The sequence below is a fragment of the Rattus norvegicus genome, chromosome 20, assembly GCF_021556685.1.
Source record: "Rattus norvegicus strain SHRSP/BbbUtx chromosome 20, alternate assembly SHRSP_T2T, whole genome shotgun sequence".
In the NCBI taxonomy this organism is placed as follows: domain Eukaryota; kingdom Metazoa; phylum Chordata; class Mammalia; order Rodentia; family Muridae; genus Rattus; species Rattus norvegicus.
This window is the reverse complement of record NC_141553.1, coordinates 9,453,835-9,468,909: the sequence shown is the minus strand read 5'-3', so window position 1 is coordinate 9,468,909 and position 15,075 is coordinate 9,453,835. Positions and strand designations below refer to the sequence as shown.

General features: G+C 47.9%; 1 protein-coding gene across 1 annotated transcript in view; it reads right to left on the bottom strand.

The window, feature by feature from the left end:
• Dnah8 (dynein, axonemal, heavy chain 8) overlaps positions 1-14,542 on the bottom strand; it is a 256,161-nt gene extending 241,619 nt beyond the window's left edge. Inside the window, 4 exon segments of the mRNA NM_001427092.1 lie at positions 209-293; positions 8,204-8,338; positions 8,458-8,952; positions 14,416-14,542. Coding sequence (NP_001414021.1) covers positions 209-293; positions 8,204-8,338; positions 8,458-8,907 — 670 coding nt within the window. The 5' untranslated portion in view covers positions 8,908-8,952; positions 14,416-14,542.
• Positions 14,543-15,075: the final 533 nt, after the last annotated feature.

Below are 15,075 nucleotides of genomic sequence, written 5' to 3'. Positions count from 1 at the left end.
CTGGGGACCGAACCCAGGGCCTTGCACTTGCTAGGCAAGCGCTCTACCACTGAGCTAAATCCCCAACCCCAAAAAAGTGTTTTTAAACATAGATTTCTGGTCAAGTTTTCTCTGCGAAAGTGGAAGCCTACGGGGGAAAAAAGAGAGTCAGCACCTCAACGTTCATCAGTTCATTTCAAGCCGAGAACCCCCATAAAAACATCCTTACCCAAACCAGGCACATCTCCTTCCTGGTACAAAAACTTCAGTGTCTTAGAGCCACCTTTCTCAAAAAAACTGGAGAAGGCGTCCAGCTGTCAAATGAGAGAGAGAAAGAGGATCAATAGAATGAAATTAAGCAGCTCTTGTACTACAGCTTCGTGTAGCTCCTCAGTGTCCCTTTCCCAATAAAAGAAGACTCAAAGAACCTTCCTCAATCAAGAGTCTGGTAGCTTGGGTCTATGATCTTAGCGTCTCGAGAAGCCAAGGCAGGAGGATCACAGTCTCAAGGTTGGCCTGGAACGCTGACTGGCTGTTTGACCAGCCTGGGCAACTTCGAGAGATCCTCTCTCCAAAGCAAACAGTAAGAGCCAGGTGATGGTGGTGGCGAACATCTTTGATCCCAGCACCCGGGAGGCAGAGGTAGGCAGAGCTCTGAGTCTGAGGCCAGGCTGGTCTACAGAGCAAGTTCTAGGACAGCCAGGGGCTACACAGAGAAACCCTGTTTTGAAAAACAAACAAAAAACCCAAAAGAGGAAGGGGAGGAGTAGGAGGAAGAAGAAAGGAGGAGGAGGGGGATGGAGGGGGAGGAGGAAGAGGGGAGGGGGAGGAGGAAGGGGAGGAGGAGGAGGAAGAGGAGGAGGAGAAGAGGAGGAAGAGGAGAAAGTTGATGAAGGTTGGTAGGGCTAAGGCAGGAACATCTGAGAAAAGAAGGTAAATTTCACTTCTTGGTGTCCCTGTGGGCTTTCTGTTGCCGGGATAAATACCATGACCAAAAGCAATTTGGGGAGAAAAGTGTTTTTTGGCAGGTTACAGCCCATCCCCGAGGGCAGAACTGGAGCAGAGACCATGAGGTAATGCCACTCACTGCCTTGCTTCTGCTTGTTTGACTACCCTTCCTGTGCAGGCTGGGCCCTCCTACATTAGTCAGCCATCAAGAAAACACCCTTTCTGTGTTGGGGATTTAGCTCAGTGGTAGAGCACTTGTCTAGGAAGCGCAAGGCTCTGGGTTCAGTCCCCAGCTCCGAAAAAAAAAAGAACCAAAAAAAAAAAAAAAAAAAAAAAAAAAAGAAAGAAAACACCCTTTCTGCAGTCGTGTTCACGGGCCAAATGGATGGATGCTATTCCTCAAGTGAGAATTCTTCCTTCCAGGTGTGTCTAGGTTCATATGAAGTCGATAAAACCATCCAGCATGGTTGGTTTGCTGGTTGACCAGGTTGGTTGGCTGGGTGGTTTGGGAAGGTGTGTGTGTGTGTACATGTGTGCGTATGAGGGTGTGCTTGTGTGCTCGCACAGACATGCATGCCTAGGAGACCAAAGGTAAACCTGGTGCGTCATTTCTTTTTGTCTGAGTAAAGCTGACGTGCCTGTTTCCACTCTACTGTGACTGACTTTTTTTTTTTTTTTGTTCTTTTTTTCGGAGCTGGGGACCGAACCCAGGGCCTTGCGCTTCCTAGGTAAGCGCTCTACCACTGAGCTAAATCCCCAGCCCCTTGACTGACTTTTTAAGTGAGCTCTACAGAGTAAGCTCTGGTCTTCGCACTAGCAGAGCAAGAGTTTTACTCTGCCAACTGAAAAGTCTCTTCAGCTATTGCCAGCCCATGAGGGAGGTAAGACTTCACAGTTGGGCACGGTGGCGCACACCTGTGACCATTCTGAGGAACTTGAAGCAGGGATTGGCTCTGTATGAAGATCATAACCAGTCTAGAATATGTTGGAAAACCTGTCAGGCAAGAGTAAAGAAGAAAAGGAAGGGAGAGGGGGAAAGAAAGGAGGGAGAGGGGGCTGGAGAGATGGCTCAGAGGTTGAGAGCAGTGGCTGCTCTTCCAGAGGTCCTGAGTTCAATTCCCAGCCACCACATGGTGGCTCACAACCATCTGTAATGGGATCTGATGCCCTCTTCTGGTGTGTCTGAAGACAGCAACAGTGTACTCATATATAATAAATAAATCTTTTTTTTTAAGGGGGGGTTGGGGATTTAGCTCAGTGGTAGAGCGCTTGCCTAGCAAGATCAAGACCCTGGGTTCAGTCCTCAGCTCTGGAAAAAAAAAAAAAAAAAAAAAGGAGGGAGAAGAGATGGATTGTCTCTACATACTACCCAGGCTGGACCCTAACTGCAGGGCTTACATGATCCTCCTGAGATGAACTAGTGTGCCCTATTTCTGGTCCTCCATCAATGATTTACTCTACCGCTCTGCCTAGTCACTTACTTAGCTCAGCATTAAAGAACGCCACGTAAACACAGGGGGAGGTAAACACTCTATTATGAAAGTTGTGCTACTGTGAAAGTTGAGTGGGAGAACCCAGGACCCTAGGCGCTAATGCCTTTGCTCGACGAATCATTTAAGTGGTGATAATCTCACCAATTCTAACCTGACACATAAACTAATATAAAAAGGAGACAAATTATCGTCATGAGATTTCTTCCACACTTGTGAGCCTGGAATTTGTATCGAAGAGTCCAGTCCGTGTGATATCTTAGAAGGCGGAAAACGAACTAAGCCTCGGAAGCAAAAGGTCTCCATCCTATGAGGGCGACCAAGTCCCACACACTTGTCCCTCAGCCCCACTGGCTCTGTACGGAAGCCTCTCTTGGGGAGATTGCTTCTTTCCACTTACAACTTGGAAGATGGGGTGCAACAAAGCCGACCCCTTGAGGGGAGTAGATTTCAAACTTCGTGTGCATCAGGCGATCACGTAAAGAGGTATGCATGCACGTGTGTCCATGTGTGTGAGTACCGATGCACGTGTGTGTAAGTGATTGGAGGCCAGCAGGACAAATGCTCCTCAGGCACTGTCCAACAGCTGTTTGAGACAAGGGCTCTCATTGGTCTGAAACTCACAGGGTGGGCTGGGCAAACTGATCAATAAGACCCAGGGATTGAACCCTCTCTGCTTCTCTAGCTGGGTTTACAAGAATGTACTAATGACATTAGGGTTGTTTTTTAGTTTGTTTGTATTTTGTTTTTGTTTGTTTTTTTTAATATTTATTTATTTTATGTATGTGAGTACACTGTCTCTGTCTTCAGACACACCAGAAGAGGGCATCAGATCTCATTACAGATGGTTGTGGGCCACCATGTGGTTGCTGGGGATTGAATTCAGGACCTCTGGAAGAGCAGTCAGTGCCCTTAACCGCTGAGCCATCTCTCCAGCCCTGTTTTGGTGGGGGTTTTTTGTTTGTTTTTGGTTTTTTTTTTGTTTGTTTGTTTTTAACATGGGTTCTGGGATCAACCTTAGGTTTTCTAATTTGCAAGGTAAGTACTTTATTGAATAACCATCTTCTCCAACTAGCTTTGGTCCCTGGGACTCAGACTGTTGGCTCATAGCAATAAGTTTAGAACTTCAGTCCCAGGTTATAACCTGATGACCTCTTCTAACTTCAAACATATGATGCACACAGGTACACGTAGGCAAACCACTCGTACATGTAAAATGAATCGTACACCCAAACATACATGGTGGAGAGAGCTAGAGGAAGCCCCCAATATTAATCTCTGGTCTCCACATGCACACACATGTGCACTCATGTGCATCCGTGCATGCAGCTTGGAACCCTTTGCAGGGATTTTTTTTTCTTTTTCTCGGAGCTGGGGACCGAACCCAGGGCCTTGTGGTTGCTAGGCAAGCGGTCTACCACTGAGCTAAATCCCCAACCCCACTTTGCAGAGATTTAAGATGGGCAGGGAATAGGGCTGAGCACTCAACAAGGCAGAAGCCAGAGAGCAAGGGCACCCATATGTTCAGTCACACAGATGCCAGCTTCCTAGGCCACAGGACAAGGTAAGTCACAAGGAAAAAACAGATCTGGTATAAAAGGAGCCATCATACCAGGAACAAAACAGAAACACCTTTACTGACCCCTTTAATAAGCTGCCTTTTGTCCTGAATAAGTTTCACCCTCAGACAGTATTTCCTAAATACCTATAGACTCATTTTCCCATCTACACCACCCAAACTGTAGTGGTTTAAATGGAAAATGTCCACCATAACACCAGGTTCCCAGATGTTAAGGTTGTGGAAACCCCCAGTAGGGGGAGGAAATCAGCACGAAGTAGGCCTTGAGGAGGGGCATTTTATAGCCTGACCCCACTTTTTTCTCTATTCTCGACTTCCAGACAGACTGCAGATGCAATGGGACCTGCCTGCCATCTCAGGCTCCTGCCACCATGCCTTGCCTGCAATGAACGGACTCTTAAAATGGTGAGCACAGAGGAATCCTCCCTCCCTTAAGTCACTGCTTGACAGGTATCCAATCCCAGCCGCAGGGAAGATCACTGATACACTAAGATGTAGTGGGTTGGTCTGATGCTGCTTGTATTCTAATACTGGCTTCTCAAGATGTGGATTCCCCCTCCCCCATCCCCCCCCCCCCACAGGAGCAGATCCTCATGCACACCAAGTGATGCTATGTGAACCTTGCTCTCCAATTCAACTGGTCAATAAAACAGTACAGTCTGTGGTTGGGCAGTGGAGGGAGAAAGGAGGGACTTGAGGAGCCAGTGAAGGTGGTTGCAGGTAGAGGAAGGAGGAGGAGGAAGAGGAAGAGGAAGAAGAAAAGAAGAAGGAGGAGGAGGAGGAAGAGGAGGAAGAAGAAGAACAAGAAGAACAAGAAAGAAGAAGAAGAGGAGGAGGAGGAGAAGAGGAGAAGGAGGAGGAGGAAGAACAAGAACAAGAAGAAGGAGAACAAGAAGAAGAGGAGGAGGAGGAAGAAGAAGGAGGAGACGGAGAAGGAGCAGGAGGAGGAGAAAGAAGATGAAGAAGAAAAGAAGAACAAGAACAAGAAGGAGGAGGAGAAGAGGAGGAGGAGGAAGGAGGAGGAGGAAGAACAAAGAAGAACAAGAAGAAGAGGAGGAGGAAGAGGAGGAGGAGGAGGAGGAGGAGGAGGAGGAGGAGGAGGAGGAGGAGGAGGAGGAGGAGGAAAGGGAGGCTACCAAGAGACGAGATGGATCATCACCATGTGGCCAGAAGAAACAGCAAGTAACAAGGGACTTTATAGCCAGGGAATACATTGTTTATAGTTCCAAACTTGCCCAGTATAGGCTTATGGCTTGTAAACAAAATACCTGGATTGTGTATCTTTGATACAGGCTAGCTAGGATTAGGATTATTAGGATTAATAAATTCCTTCCACACCAAGTTTAGCATCTTATTCACCAGGCCCTCAACTTCATGCCTGAAGAGACTCTAGCCAGTCTGGGCCTGGCAAACGGGGCTCTGGCAGGCCTTGCCCTTCTCCTCCATTCCCTCTGCCCTGCTAAACCATTAAATAACATTCCTAAAGCCAGCCACCAAGGTCTGGTGCCTTATTTGGCCACATCCTCCTCCTGAGGCTGACCACCAAGGTTCAGCTCTCAAAGTACTGAAATCCAGCGGTCAAAAGCCCCCTCTGTCTCGCCTGATTAGCATGTCCAATGGAAATTAAACATCCTCCCCCCCCCCTTTTACCTTAATAAGCTGCCATTTTCCTATGGCCCACATGGGTCTCTTCTCTATCTAGAGGCAGTCTCTTGTCCATCCATCCCCCTCCCCCTCCTCCTCTATCTCTTGTCTTTGTCCCTCTGGGGTAAACAAATCTCCTTTGAGCTGAGAACTTGCTGAGGGTGTCTTGAGCCAATAGTGGTCCCTTCAATGCCAACTTTTCTCATTTCTCTGTCCCGTTGAGTAAATACGTACTAACTCAATCTCTCCACCTTAGCTTAGTTTCCCTCGAGGTTATACTGTCTCCCCTCTACCATGGCTTAGCACAGCTCTCATGGATGTGCCTGCTCTGCTTTGACGCTTCCTTTGATGTCTACGTTTCCTGTGCCCCAAGCAGCGTCTGACTACATTCATGGGGGTCTTAGAGGCAGCACCTAGCCATATAGGGCCAAATAGCGAGACAACACTTCAGAAATGGCAAACAGGAGGTGGCAGGCTGTGATGGTTTGTGTATGCTCGCCCCAGGGAGTGGCGCTATTAGGGGGTGTGGCTTTGTCGGGGTGGGCGTGGCCTTACTGGAGTAGGTGTGTCACTGTGGGCGTGGGCTTTAAGGCTAGCAGCCTTCAGATGAAGATGCCTGCCCCACGCCTATCTAGATGCTGCCATGCTCCTGCCTTGATGATACCGGACTGAACCTCTGAACCCTTAAGCCAGCCCCAACTAAATGTTGCGCTTGTAAAGAGTTGCCTAGGTCATGGTGTCTGTTCACAGCAATAAAACACTAAGACACAGGCTTTGAATGAGAAATGGCCGGAGCCTCACAACTTTGAACATTTGGTCCCCCAGCTGATGATACTATTGGGGGAGGTTATGGAACCTTTAAGGGGGTACAGCCTTGCTGAAGGAAGTGAATGGACCTTATAACCTGGCCATACTTCCTGTTCTGTTTGCATTCAGTAGGTGGATAAAAATGAGACCAGACACTTCCAGAAAAGCAGTTAATACAAAAGTATCTGCGCCGGAGCCCAGGTAGGCTGTGCTGGAGTCTGTAAGATGATGTCATGGCTGGGCTCTGAAAGGGGGCAGGAATTAAAAGGGAGGTGGTGGTCTATTGAAATTGAGAAGTCTTTAGGGTTCACCTACTGGAAGCTTGTCTTTTGATGAGGCATTTGTGAGCACTCCTCCTCTTAGGAAGCCAGCTCCGATTATTTCAACAGTGGAAGCAGTTTGGTTCAATTTGTTCAATCTGTTTGGTTTTTAGAGGTAGAGGTCTCTGTCAGACCCAGGCTGGCCTTGAACTTGGGATCTCCCTACCTCACAAATGCTGGAATTACAGGCATGTGCTACCATACCAACCATCAGTTTTGGATTTAAGAAAATTCGTCCCCCCCCCCCAAAAAAAAAAAGAGGTCTGCACTGGCAAACGCCTGCTCCCATGCTAGCACAACAGACTCTCTTTCCAAACAGGGAACACCAGCTCGAAAATCCAGCTGGCACTCCCTTAAAGTAGTCTCTCCAACCCTGCAGTCCCGCCCCACACAGCCACAACCGTCTGATGCTAGGCTTCCAGTATGGAGGTCGCCAGCACGGCCTAGCAATGTTCAGGGGGTAAACAAGGTTGCTCGCCTGTCTGCTTTCCTCAGTACAGAAATAATGGCTGGGATGCGAGACGTACAGAGCAAACCCTTTTGTGAACCTGGCCTTCCTTTCATCTGATGGTCATAGCCCCCACTGGCCTCCATGTGCGGCGTAGGAAGGCATGTTGGCAGAGTTATCACTGGAGCCCAGATAGGCATTAGGAAGGGAGGGCATCATAACACAGCTTGAGAATGACAGGAGAGAACTCTCTTATTGGTAAGGTAACGTTGCTGGTAGCCGAGAGACCGCCCGCAAAATCTGTGAGGCTGGGGCACGATACAAAGAAAGGGCCATAAGAACTTCAAAATGACTGGAGGGTGGCGGCTCAGGTATAATAAGGCAGGTAAGTGTCTAGCATGGGTATTAAGGCTTAGGGTAGATTCACTCCTACCACGGGTGGAGGGGGAGAAGGAAGAGGAAGCAGAAGAGGAGGGAGCAGGAGGAACTAAAAATCAAGAGGGAAAGAAGAAAAGAGGCAGAGAAAAGAAGAGAAAAAAAGAGAGAGAAAGAAGAGTAGTGGGAAGAAGAATTCTCACAATATGACTGCATTAGATCATTAAACAAACCCAGAGGGGTTGGGGATTTAGCTCAGTGGTAGAGCGCTTGCCTAGGAAGCGCAAGGCCCTGGGTTCGGTCCCCAGCTCCGAAAAAAAAAAAGTGTTTAAAAAAAAAACAAAAAACAAACCCAGAAGCCTGTGTGACTGCAAAGCTCACCTCTGTAAAGCCAGCCTTGACCACAAGGTATATTCTATTGGGGGGACCTTTGGTGACCTAGTAAACCATAGCTTGTCTCCACGCAATTGTGCACTGTGGTGCCTCTTTAATACGCACATCTCCAGGGTGGAGGGTGGTAGAGAATGGCACCATCGGTCCACGTGCGCACCCATAGAAGCACACACCCCAAAATAAAGGGGGAGACGAAGCAAAGGATACAACTTCGGCTTACCGATGGGCAATCCAAAATTAGTTCTTCCACAGATACTAAATCCAGTCCAAGCTTTTCTCCTAGAATTTCAAATATGTATTTATATGAGGGGTCAATTTTCATTCTCCGGCCTTCCCTTGCTTCTCTAAATCGTGCCTAAAAGAAGTGGAAACACGTTTTTAAAAAAATGGAGAAATATAAGTATGGAGAAATGTATTTTCAAACAATGGAAAGTCTTAGGATTTCCCCCATGGCACGCCCAATCAGCTGCAAACCTGTTTCTCTTTGAGGGTCTCCTGGAGGTTTGGAATGCCGGTCATACTTCGGCGGAACTTGGAGGACCGCCGGGAAGACTGAGAAAGCCCATCGGACAGCACTGATTGTACAGGCCTAGGGGCGAGCCTCGCCCGGACCCTGCCCTGGCCAGACTCGTCATCCTCCGGCGGCATTGTTATCTCCTCATCTGAGGGAATCAGACTCCTATAGTCCGTCATGTTAAGAGCAGGATCCTCCTGCACAGACAGGGACGCGGGGTCTATGCCCTCAGCCTGCAGAGCTTCTCCTTCAGCACTGGGTTCGACGCCATCTCCTGTGGGGGGCGGGGCACCATCCTCAGGGGGCGGGGCCTGCTCCGCGGGAGGGGCAGTGTCTTCTGAAGGGGGAGGGGGCGGAGCTTCCTCTTCACTCAGAGGAGGTGGGGCTGTGTTGTCTTCCTCAGACTCCATTTCTCAATGTAGTTTCCCCCTGCAGAAGATCTTCAACGTCGAAATCTAGAATTAGAAAGTATTTTCCTTAAGAAGTGTGCAAATAACTTGACCATCGGGTGTTTTTATTTCTCCCAGTGATGCCTAATCGTGGTCGTCAACTTGACCCACTATGGGTGGGTAGGTGGGAATCTCAACTGAAGAGTTACCTACAGAAGATTGGGCTGTGGGCATGTCTGTAGAACATTCTCCTGATTGTTAATTGATAGTAGGGGGCCCACTAAGTGTTACCACCCCTAGGTTGCTGGGCCAGGGCTGTATAAGAAGGGCTAGGAACAGGCAAGAGGGCGGCCGGTAAGCAGCTTTCATTCATGGTCTCTGCCAGCGCTGCTGTTTGAGATGCTACCCTGACTTCCCTCAGTGGTGAACTGTGATCTGAAAAAATGAAATAAGCCCTTTCTTCCTCCAGTCGCTTTTGATCATGGTGTTCATCAAAGCAGCAGAGAATACATTAGGACATTCCCCTTAAAGCTAGACAGTTAACAACCGCAATAACGACAAAATTATGTATTTCTTTGCCACAATTATCTAAACAAGCTAAAATTACAAACCTAAAGAGTTTTTGGTCTGGTTTTTTTTTTTTAAGATTTATTTATTATTTATAAGTACACTGTTGCTGTTTTCAGACACACCAGAAGAGGGCATCGGATCTCATTACAGATGGTTGTGAGCCACCATGTGGTTGCTGGGATTTGAACTCGGGACCTCTGGAAAAGCCGTCAGTTCTCTTAACTGCTGAGCCATCTCTCCAGCCTTGAGTTTTGTTTTTTTTTAAGGTGAGAACAGACACATACATTTGTTTTGTTTTGTTTTTCCCAAGGTTAAGAGCTCACTCGATTTTGCTATGGTGCTAGAGAACTATGCCGTCTCCAGGGATTGGGTCATTAAAGTGTTGTTATGGGTCCTGCTGCCTTGTATAGTGGTTTTAAAAATAAATAAATCGTAAGGCAGTGATGGTGGCCTGTGATTCTGTCCGCCAAGATGCAGAAGCCGGTGGATTAGGAGGTCAAGGTAACGCTCAGCTCCATAATGACTAGGAGACCCAGCTGCAGGATATTCGATCACACTTGAACCCCAAGATTGTGTTGTTTACTGAAAATGCCTGTTTCTAGGCGTGGTGTGGTTCAGCCCTCCTAGCACACACTTTTAATCCCTCCGGCTGGAATACAGACGTGCCCCTAGTACACACCTTTAATCCCAGACAATGAAGGTAAACTTAGTTCGTGGACGGAGGCAGCCCTGTTTGAAAGTGATGTCCAATTGAGTGGCAGACAAAGTGAGGAATCAGAGAAAGATTTGACAGAATAGGAGATGCCCAACTCTCTCAAGGAGAGAGAGGAAAGAGAAGCTAGAGGAAGAAGGAAACTGTTTTCCTGGTACACTCGTAGAGAGACAGGTTGCAGAGAAAGAACAGGCTGGGTACAGGTCAAGACAGAATGAACCCCAGAATGAGGAACCAGAGGACTAGAACACATTGCCAAGTGACAAGGAGAGAAAAATGGGAGGGGCTAAGAGAAGCCATATTGAATCACTTAGCAGCATGGAGAGGAGTTTGAGCCAGACCAGCTGAGTTGACTAGTCAGCACGAATTCATTCAGAAAGAGCTAAAGGGGGCTGGTGAGATGACTCAGCGGTTAAGAGCACTGACTGCTCTTCCAGAGGTCCTGAGTTCAATTCCCAGCAACCACATGGTGGCTCACAACCATTTGTAACAGGATTGGATGCCCTCTTCTGGTGTGTCTGAATAAAGTGATAAATAAATCTCTAAAAAAAGAAAGAAAGAAAGAAAGAAAGAAAGAAAGAAAGAAAGAAAGAGCTAAAGGGGTGGAGAGATGGCTCAGTGGTTAAGAGCACTGACAGCTCTCCCAAAGGCTCAATGCATAGCAACCACATGGTGGTTCGCAACCATCTATAATGGGCATCCGATGCCCTCTCCTGGTGTGTCTGAAGACAGCGACAGTGTACTCATATAAAAGAAATAAATCTTTTTTTAAGAGCTAGGAAGAGTGAGCTTATTCAGCAGTAAGTCTCAGAGGCTGAAAACGTTCTAGGCCTAGATGAGATTGTACGGAGGCTAGAAGCTTCCAGGACTAGGTCCAGGTGAGCAGACGGAGGCAGTAAGTCCACAATTACATCAGGTGAATAAAAGTTACTTTTGCAAGACCCCATCTCAAATATAAATAAGTAGGGACTGGGGTATGGCTAAGTTGTTAAAGCACTTTCTGGAGAAAAAAGAAAAAAAAAAAACAACCCAGGACTATAGTTTGGATTTCCAGAAAGGTTCTGTCACGGGACTAGCTCATGGGCTTGGTGGTTATCTACACATTCAGCTCTCGCAGAGGACCCGATTTCCTTTTCTGTCATCCACGGTGAATGGTTTACAACGGCCTGTAATCCAGGAGAGTAAATGCTCCCTTCTGGCCTCCTTGAGCACCCATGTTCACGTGCACATGCGCACAGATACATAATTAAACTGAAACCAATCAGAGATGGCTCAGTGTCTTAAGAGTGCTGGTTGCCTGGGTTGGGGATTTAGCTCAGCGGTAGAGCGCTTGCCTAGGAAGCGCAAGGCCCTGGGTTCGATCCCCAGCTCCGAAAAAAAGAACCAAAAAAAAAAGAGTGCTGGTTGCCCAATTCTCAGCACCCAAATGATGGCACACACTGCCTCTAGACCCAATCATAGTGAGTCCAACACCGTTTCCTAACCTAACCACCATGGGCATATGCACATGGTACACAGACAACCACGCAGCCAAAACATTTCATACAGGGCTGGAGAGATGGCTCAGCGGTTAAGAGCACCCGACTGCTCTTCCAGAGGTCATGAGTTCAATTCCCAGCAACCACATGGTGGCTCACAACCATCTGTAAAGAGATCCGATGCCCTCTTCTGGTGTATCTGAAGACAGCTACAGTGTCCTCATATATAATAAATAATAAATAAAAAAAAAAACATTTCATACACAAACATAAATTTTTTTTTCTTTTCTTTTTTTCCGGAGCTGGGGACCGAACCCAGGGCCTTGCGCTTCCTAGGCAAGCGCTCTACCACTGAGCTAAATCCCCAACCCCACAAACATAAAATCCTAAAAATGAACCAAACAAAAGTGACTATAACTGTTTAGACATTTAGTCGAGTGCGATGGCATGCATCTGTAATCTTAACATTAAAGAGGTTAAGGCAACAAGATCATAAGTTCAAAGCCAGCCTGGGTTTCACAGGGAGGCTCGGTTTCAGAAGTCCCCAAAGAAAAACAAAAATCACAAGCAAGAACCCTCAGGCCTTGGTGGCACATGCCTTTAATCTCAGCCCTTTTGAGGCAAGCAGATGGATCTCTTTGAGTTTCAGGTAGCCTGGTTTACAGTTGTGAGTTCTAGGACACCCAGGGCTGTGTGGAGAGACTCTGTTTCAAAAACAAAATGAACAAACAAACGAAAAAGAACTCTTGTGCTGGGAACGTCAGTCAGTGATGGAGTTGCTTGCCTAACATGCATGAGGTCCCTGGTAAATCCCCAATTCCACAAAAGCAGAACAGGGGAAGAGAAAAAAATTTTTTTTTCTTTTTTTCTTTTTTTTTTTTTTTTTTTTTTTTTTTGGAGCTGGGGACCGAACCCAGGGCCTTGCGCTCGCTAGGCAAGCGCTCTACCGCTGAGCCAAATCCCCAACCCCGAGAAAAATTATTTTTATACAGGCCAGGCACATGGACACCCACTCATGATCAGAACTCACAAGACTGAGGCACAATGACTGCTACAATTTTGAGGCCAGTTTGCTCCACACAGTGCAATCCAGGGCTATATAGCAAGATTTCTGTCAGAGAGAGAAATGGAGAGGGAGAGAGAGAGGGAGAGAGAGAGAGAGAGAGAGAGAGAGAGAGAGAGAGAGAGGCCGGGAGAAGAAAACTATTATTCTCAAATTATTTGCAATTTCTTCAAAAGATTTATTTATTATACATACATACATAAAATGGCAGAGTTATATGGGAATGAGAAGCTGAGGGAAGGCAAACCCTTGAGGGGAAGACGTTTAGGATAGGGTGTGGGGTGAGAAGAGCTGGTATACCAACATGGACTCTGTAATGGGTCTCTGTGATGCACAGAGAGGGAAGTCTGCTAACTGCCACACTCTTAGCCTAGTTGGTATGTTAATAGGCACCGCAGTCAGCCATTTGTCCCCAGTTTCTCTTAGACCTGACAGCTGCATCTCATGTAAGGAGTCCCTTTAAAGGAAAGCGGCCAACTGGCAAGACACACGGTTAAATTCAGCCAAGGTGGGTTAATGTCCACAGAAAGTGGATCGGGGGGCTGGAGAGATGGCTCGGCAGTTAAAAGCACCGGCTGCTCCTCCAGAGGACCTGGATTGATTCCCAGCACCCACAGGGTGGCTCACAATCATCTATGACTCCAGTTTGAGGGGATCAGATGCCCTCTTCCCGCCTCTGTGGGAACGGGGCATGCAAATAGTGCACAGAAATACGTGTAGACAAAGCACCCATCGTCATAAAATAAGTTAACAGATGGAGGGAAGGAAGGAAGGAGAGAAGGAAGGAAGGGTGGATTAACAAAGGGCTTAGAGAGGCTTGCAAGCAAAGGAACTTCTGGGGGAAAAGATTTTCCAATGAAGAGAAGCTGTCTCTGTAGGACCTGGAGGACTGGGGTGAGGGTGGTTTGACAGAGGGCTGTGCTCTATGCAGAAGTACAGAAGGTGGCTCCTGTTAGGGGACAGAGGCAGGGAAGCCAGAAAAGCCACAGCTAGGTCAGCAATTTAAGTGATGAGACGTTAATAATGGTGTGGGAGAATAGGAACAGAAAACAGCCTGGAAGGGTGTGTGTGTGTGTGTGTGTGTCTGTGTGTGTGTCTGTGTGTGTGCGTGGGCATGTATGTGCTCCTACAAGCAGGTCCAAATATGTGCGCACGCCCGTGAAGGCCAGAGTTGCTTGCTGAACGGACTCCACACGCCTCTGCCCTAAACGTAGGTGCTGGGAACAGAACTCTGGTCCTCAGCAAAACCAGCAAGTACTCTTAACTGCCGAGCCACCTTCTCAGCCAGGATTTCTGTTTTGTTCTGTTTTGTCCTCGGAATCCCTCCCTCTCTCTGTCCATTCCTCCCTTCCCCCTCCCCCTCCCTCCCGAGGTCCGCCCAGTCCCTCCTGACATCCTCCCCTTCCCTCTTTTCTCCCTCCCTCCTGTCTTCTTTTCTTTCTCCTTCCCCATCCCTCCTTGTTTCTTTCATCTCGCCCCCTCTCCAGCCCCCATCATACATACTAATCATTTACTGCCTGGTGCCTCATCCCTAACTTCTAACTTTCACTTTTAAAAAGGAGCTAGCGGGAATGGGGAGTCAGATACTCAGACTTGGATTGGCAGGTAGCTTCTGCACTCGACGGGAAACCCCCCCACCCCACCCCCGCACTTGCTGAGTGTTAGCTGCTACACCCGCCACTCCAAGCTTTGCGCCCACCACTCACTGGCCTTCCTGCAAATTGGTGGGAAGCTGTCTCAAACCTTAGGCCACCATAGCGGGTCCCAACAGTAGCTGCTTTGGTAGAGCTGCCCGCAGCCTCTGCTGCCTCCCAGGGCTCAGCCGTTGAGAGTACAAAGGAAGTTGGGTGAAGGCGCCTCGCGCTGGCTCCCGCAAGATGCTGCTTCCCCGCGGGTGCCTCGCTATGCGGTGCTGCAGGGCAAGGGCTTGCCCATCGGATGACTCACCTCTGCGGTCAGTGAACTGAAACTTTGCTTAGGGGACTCTGGGCTCAGAGGACCGTGTACCTGGAGATGGTAACTGGGTGGGCGGGGGCCCTGTGAGGATTCAATCATGTTCCAGTATCTTGAGAACATTCTAGAAATCTTTGAGGGGGGGACGTCATAGAGCTGTGCAAATTGCTAACAATGTTTTCTACTGACTTTACCGTTCTGGAGATTGCTTAGTGTTACGTTTGTGTAACTTAATTACTTAGATGTGTTAGTCTGCTGTGAGTGATTGGGGACAGGCTAGAGAACATGAAGAAAAAGGGATATGATAATTAGTGTTATGGAGTTTGAGACCCCTGGGATAAAGACCTCAGACTTGATCAAGTTTTAAATACAGGGTCTTGCCACACCCACTCCGGTAGAGTTTGTGTGACAAG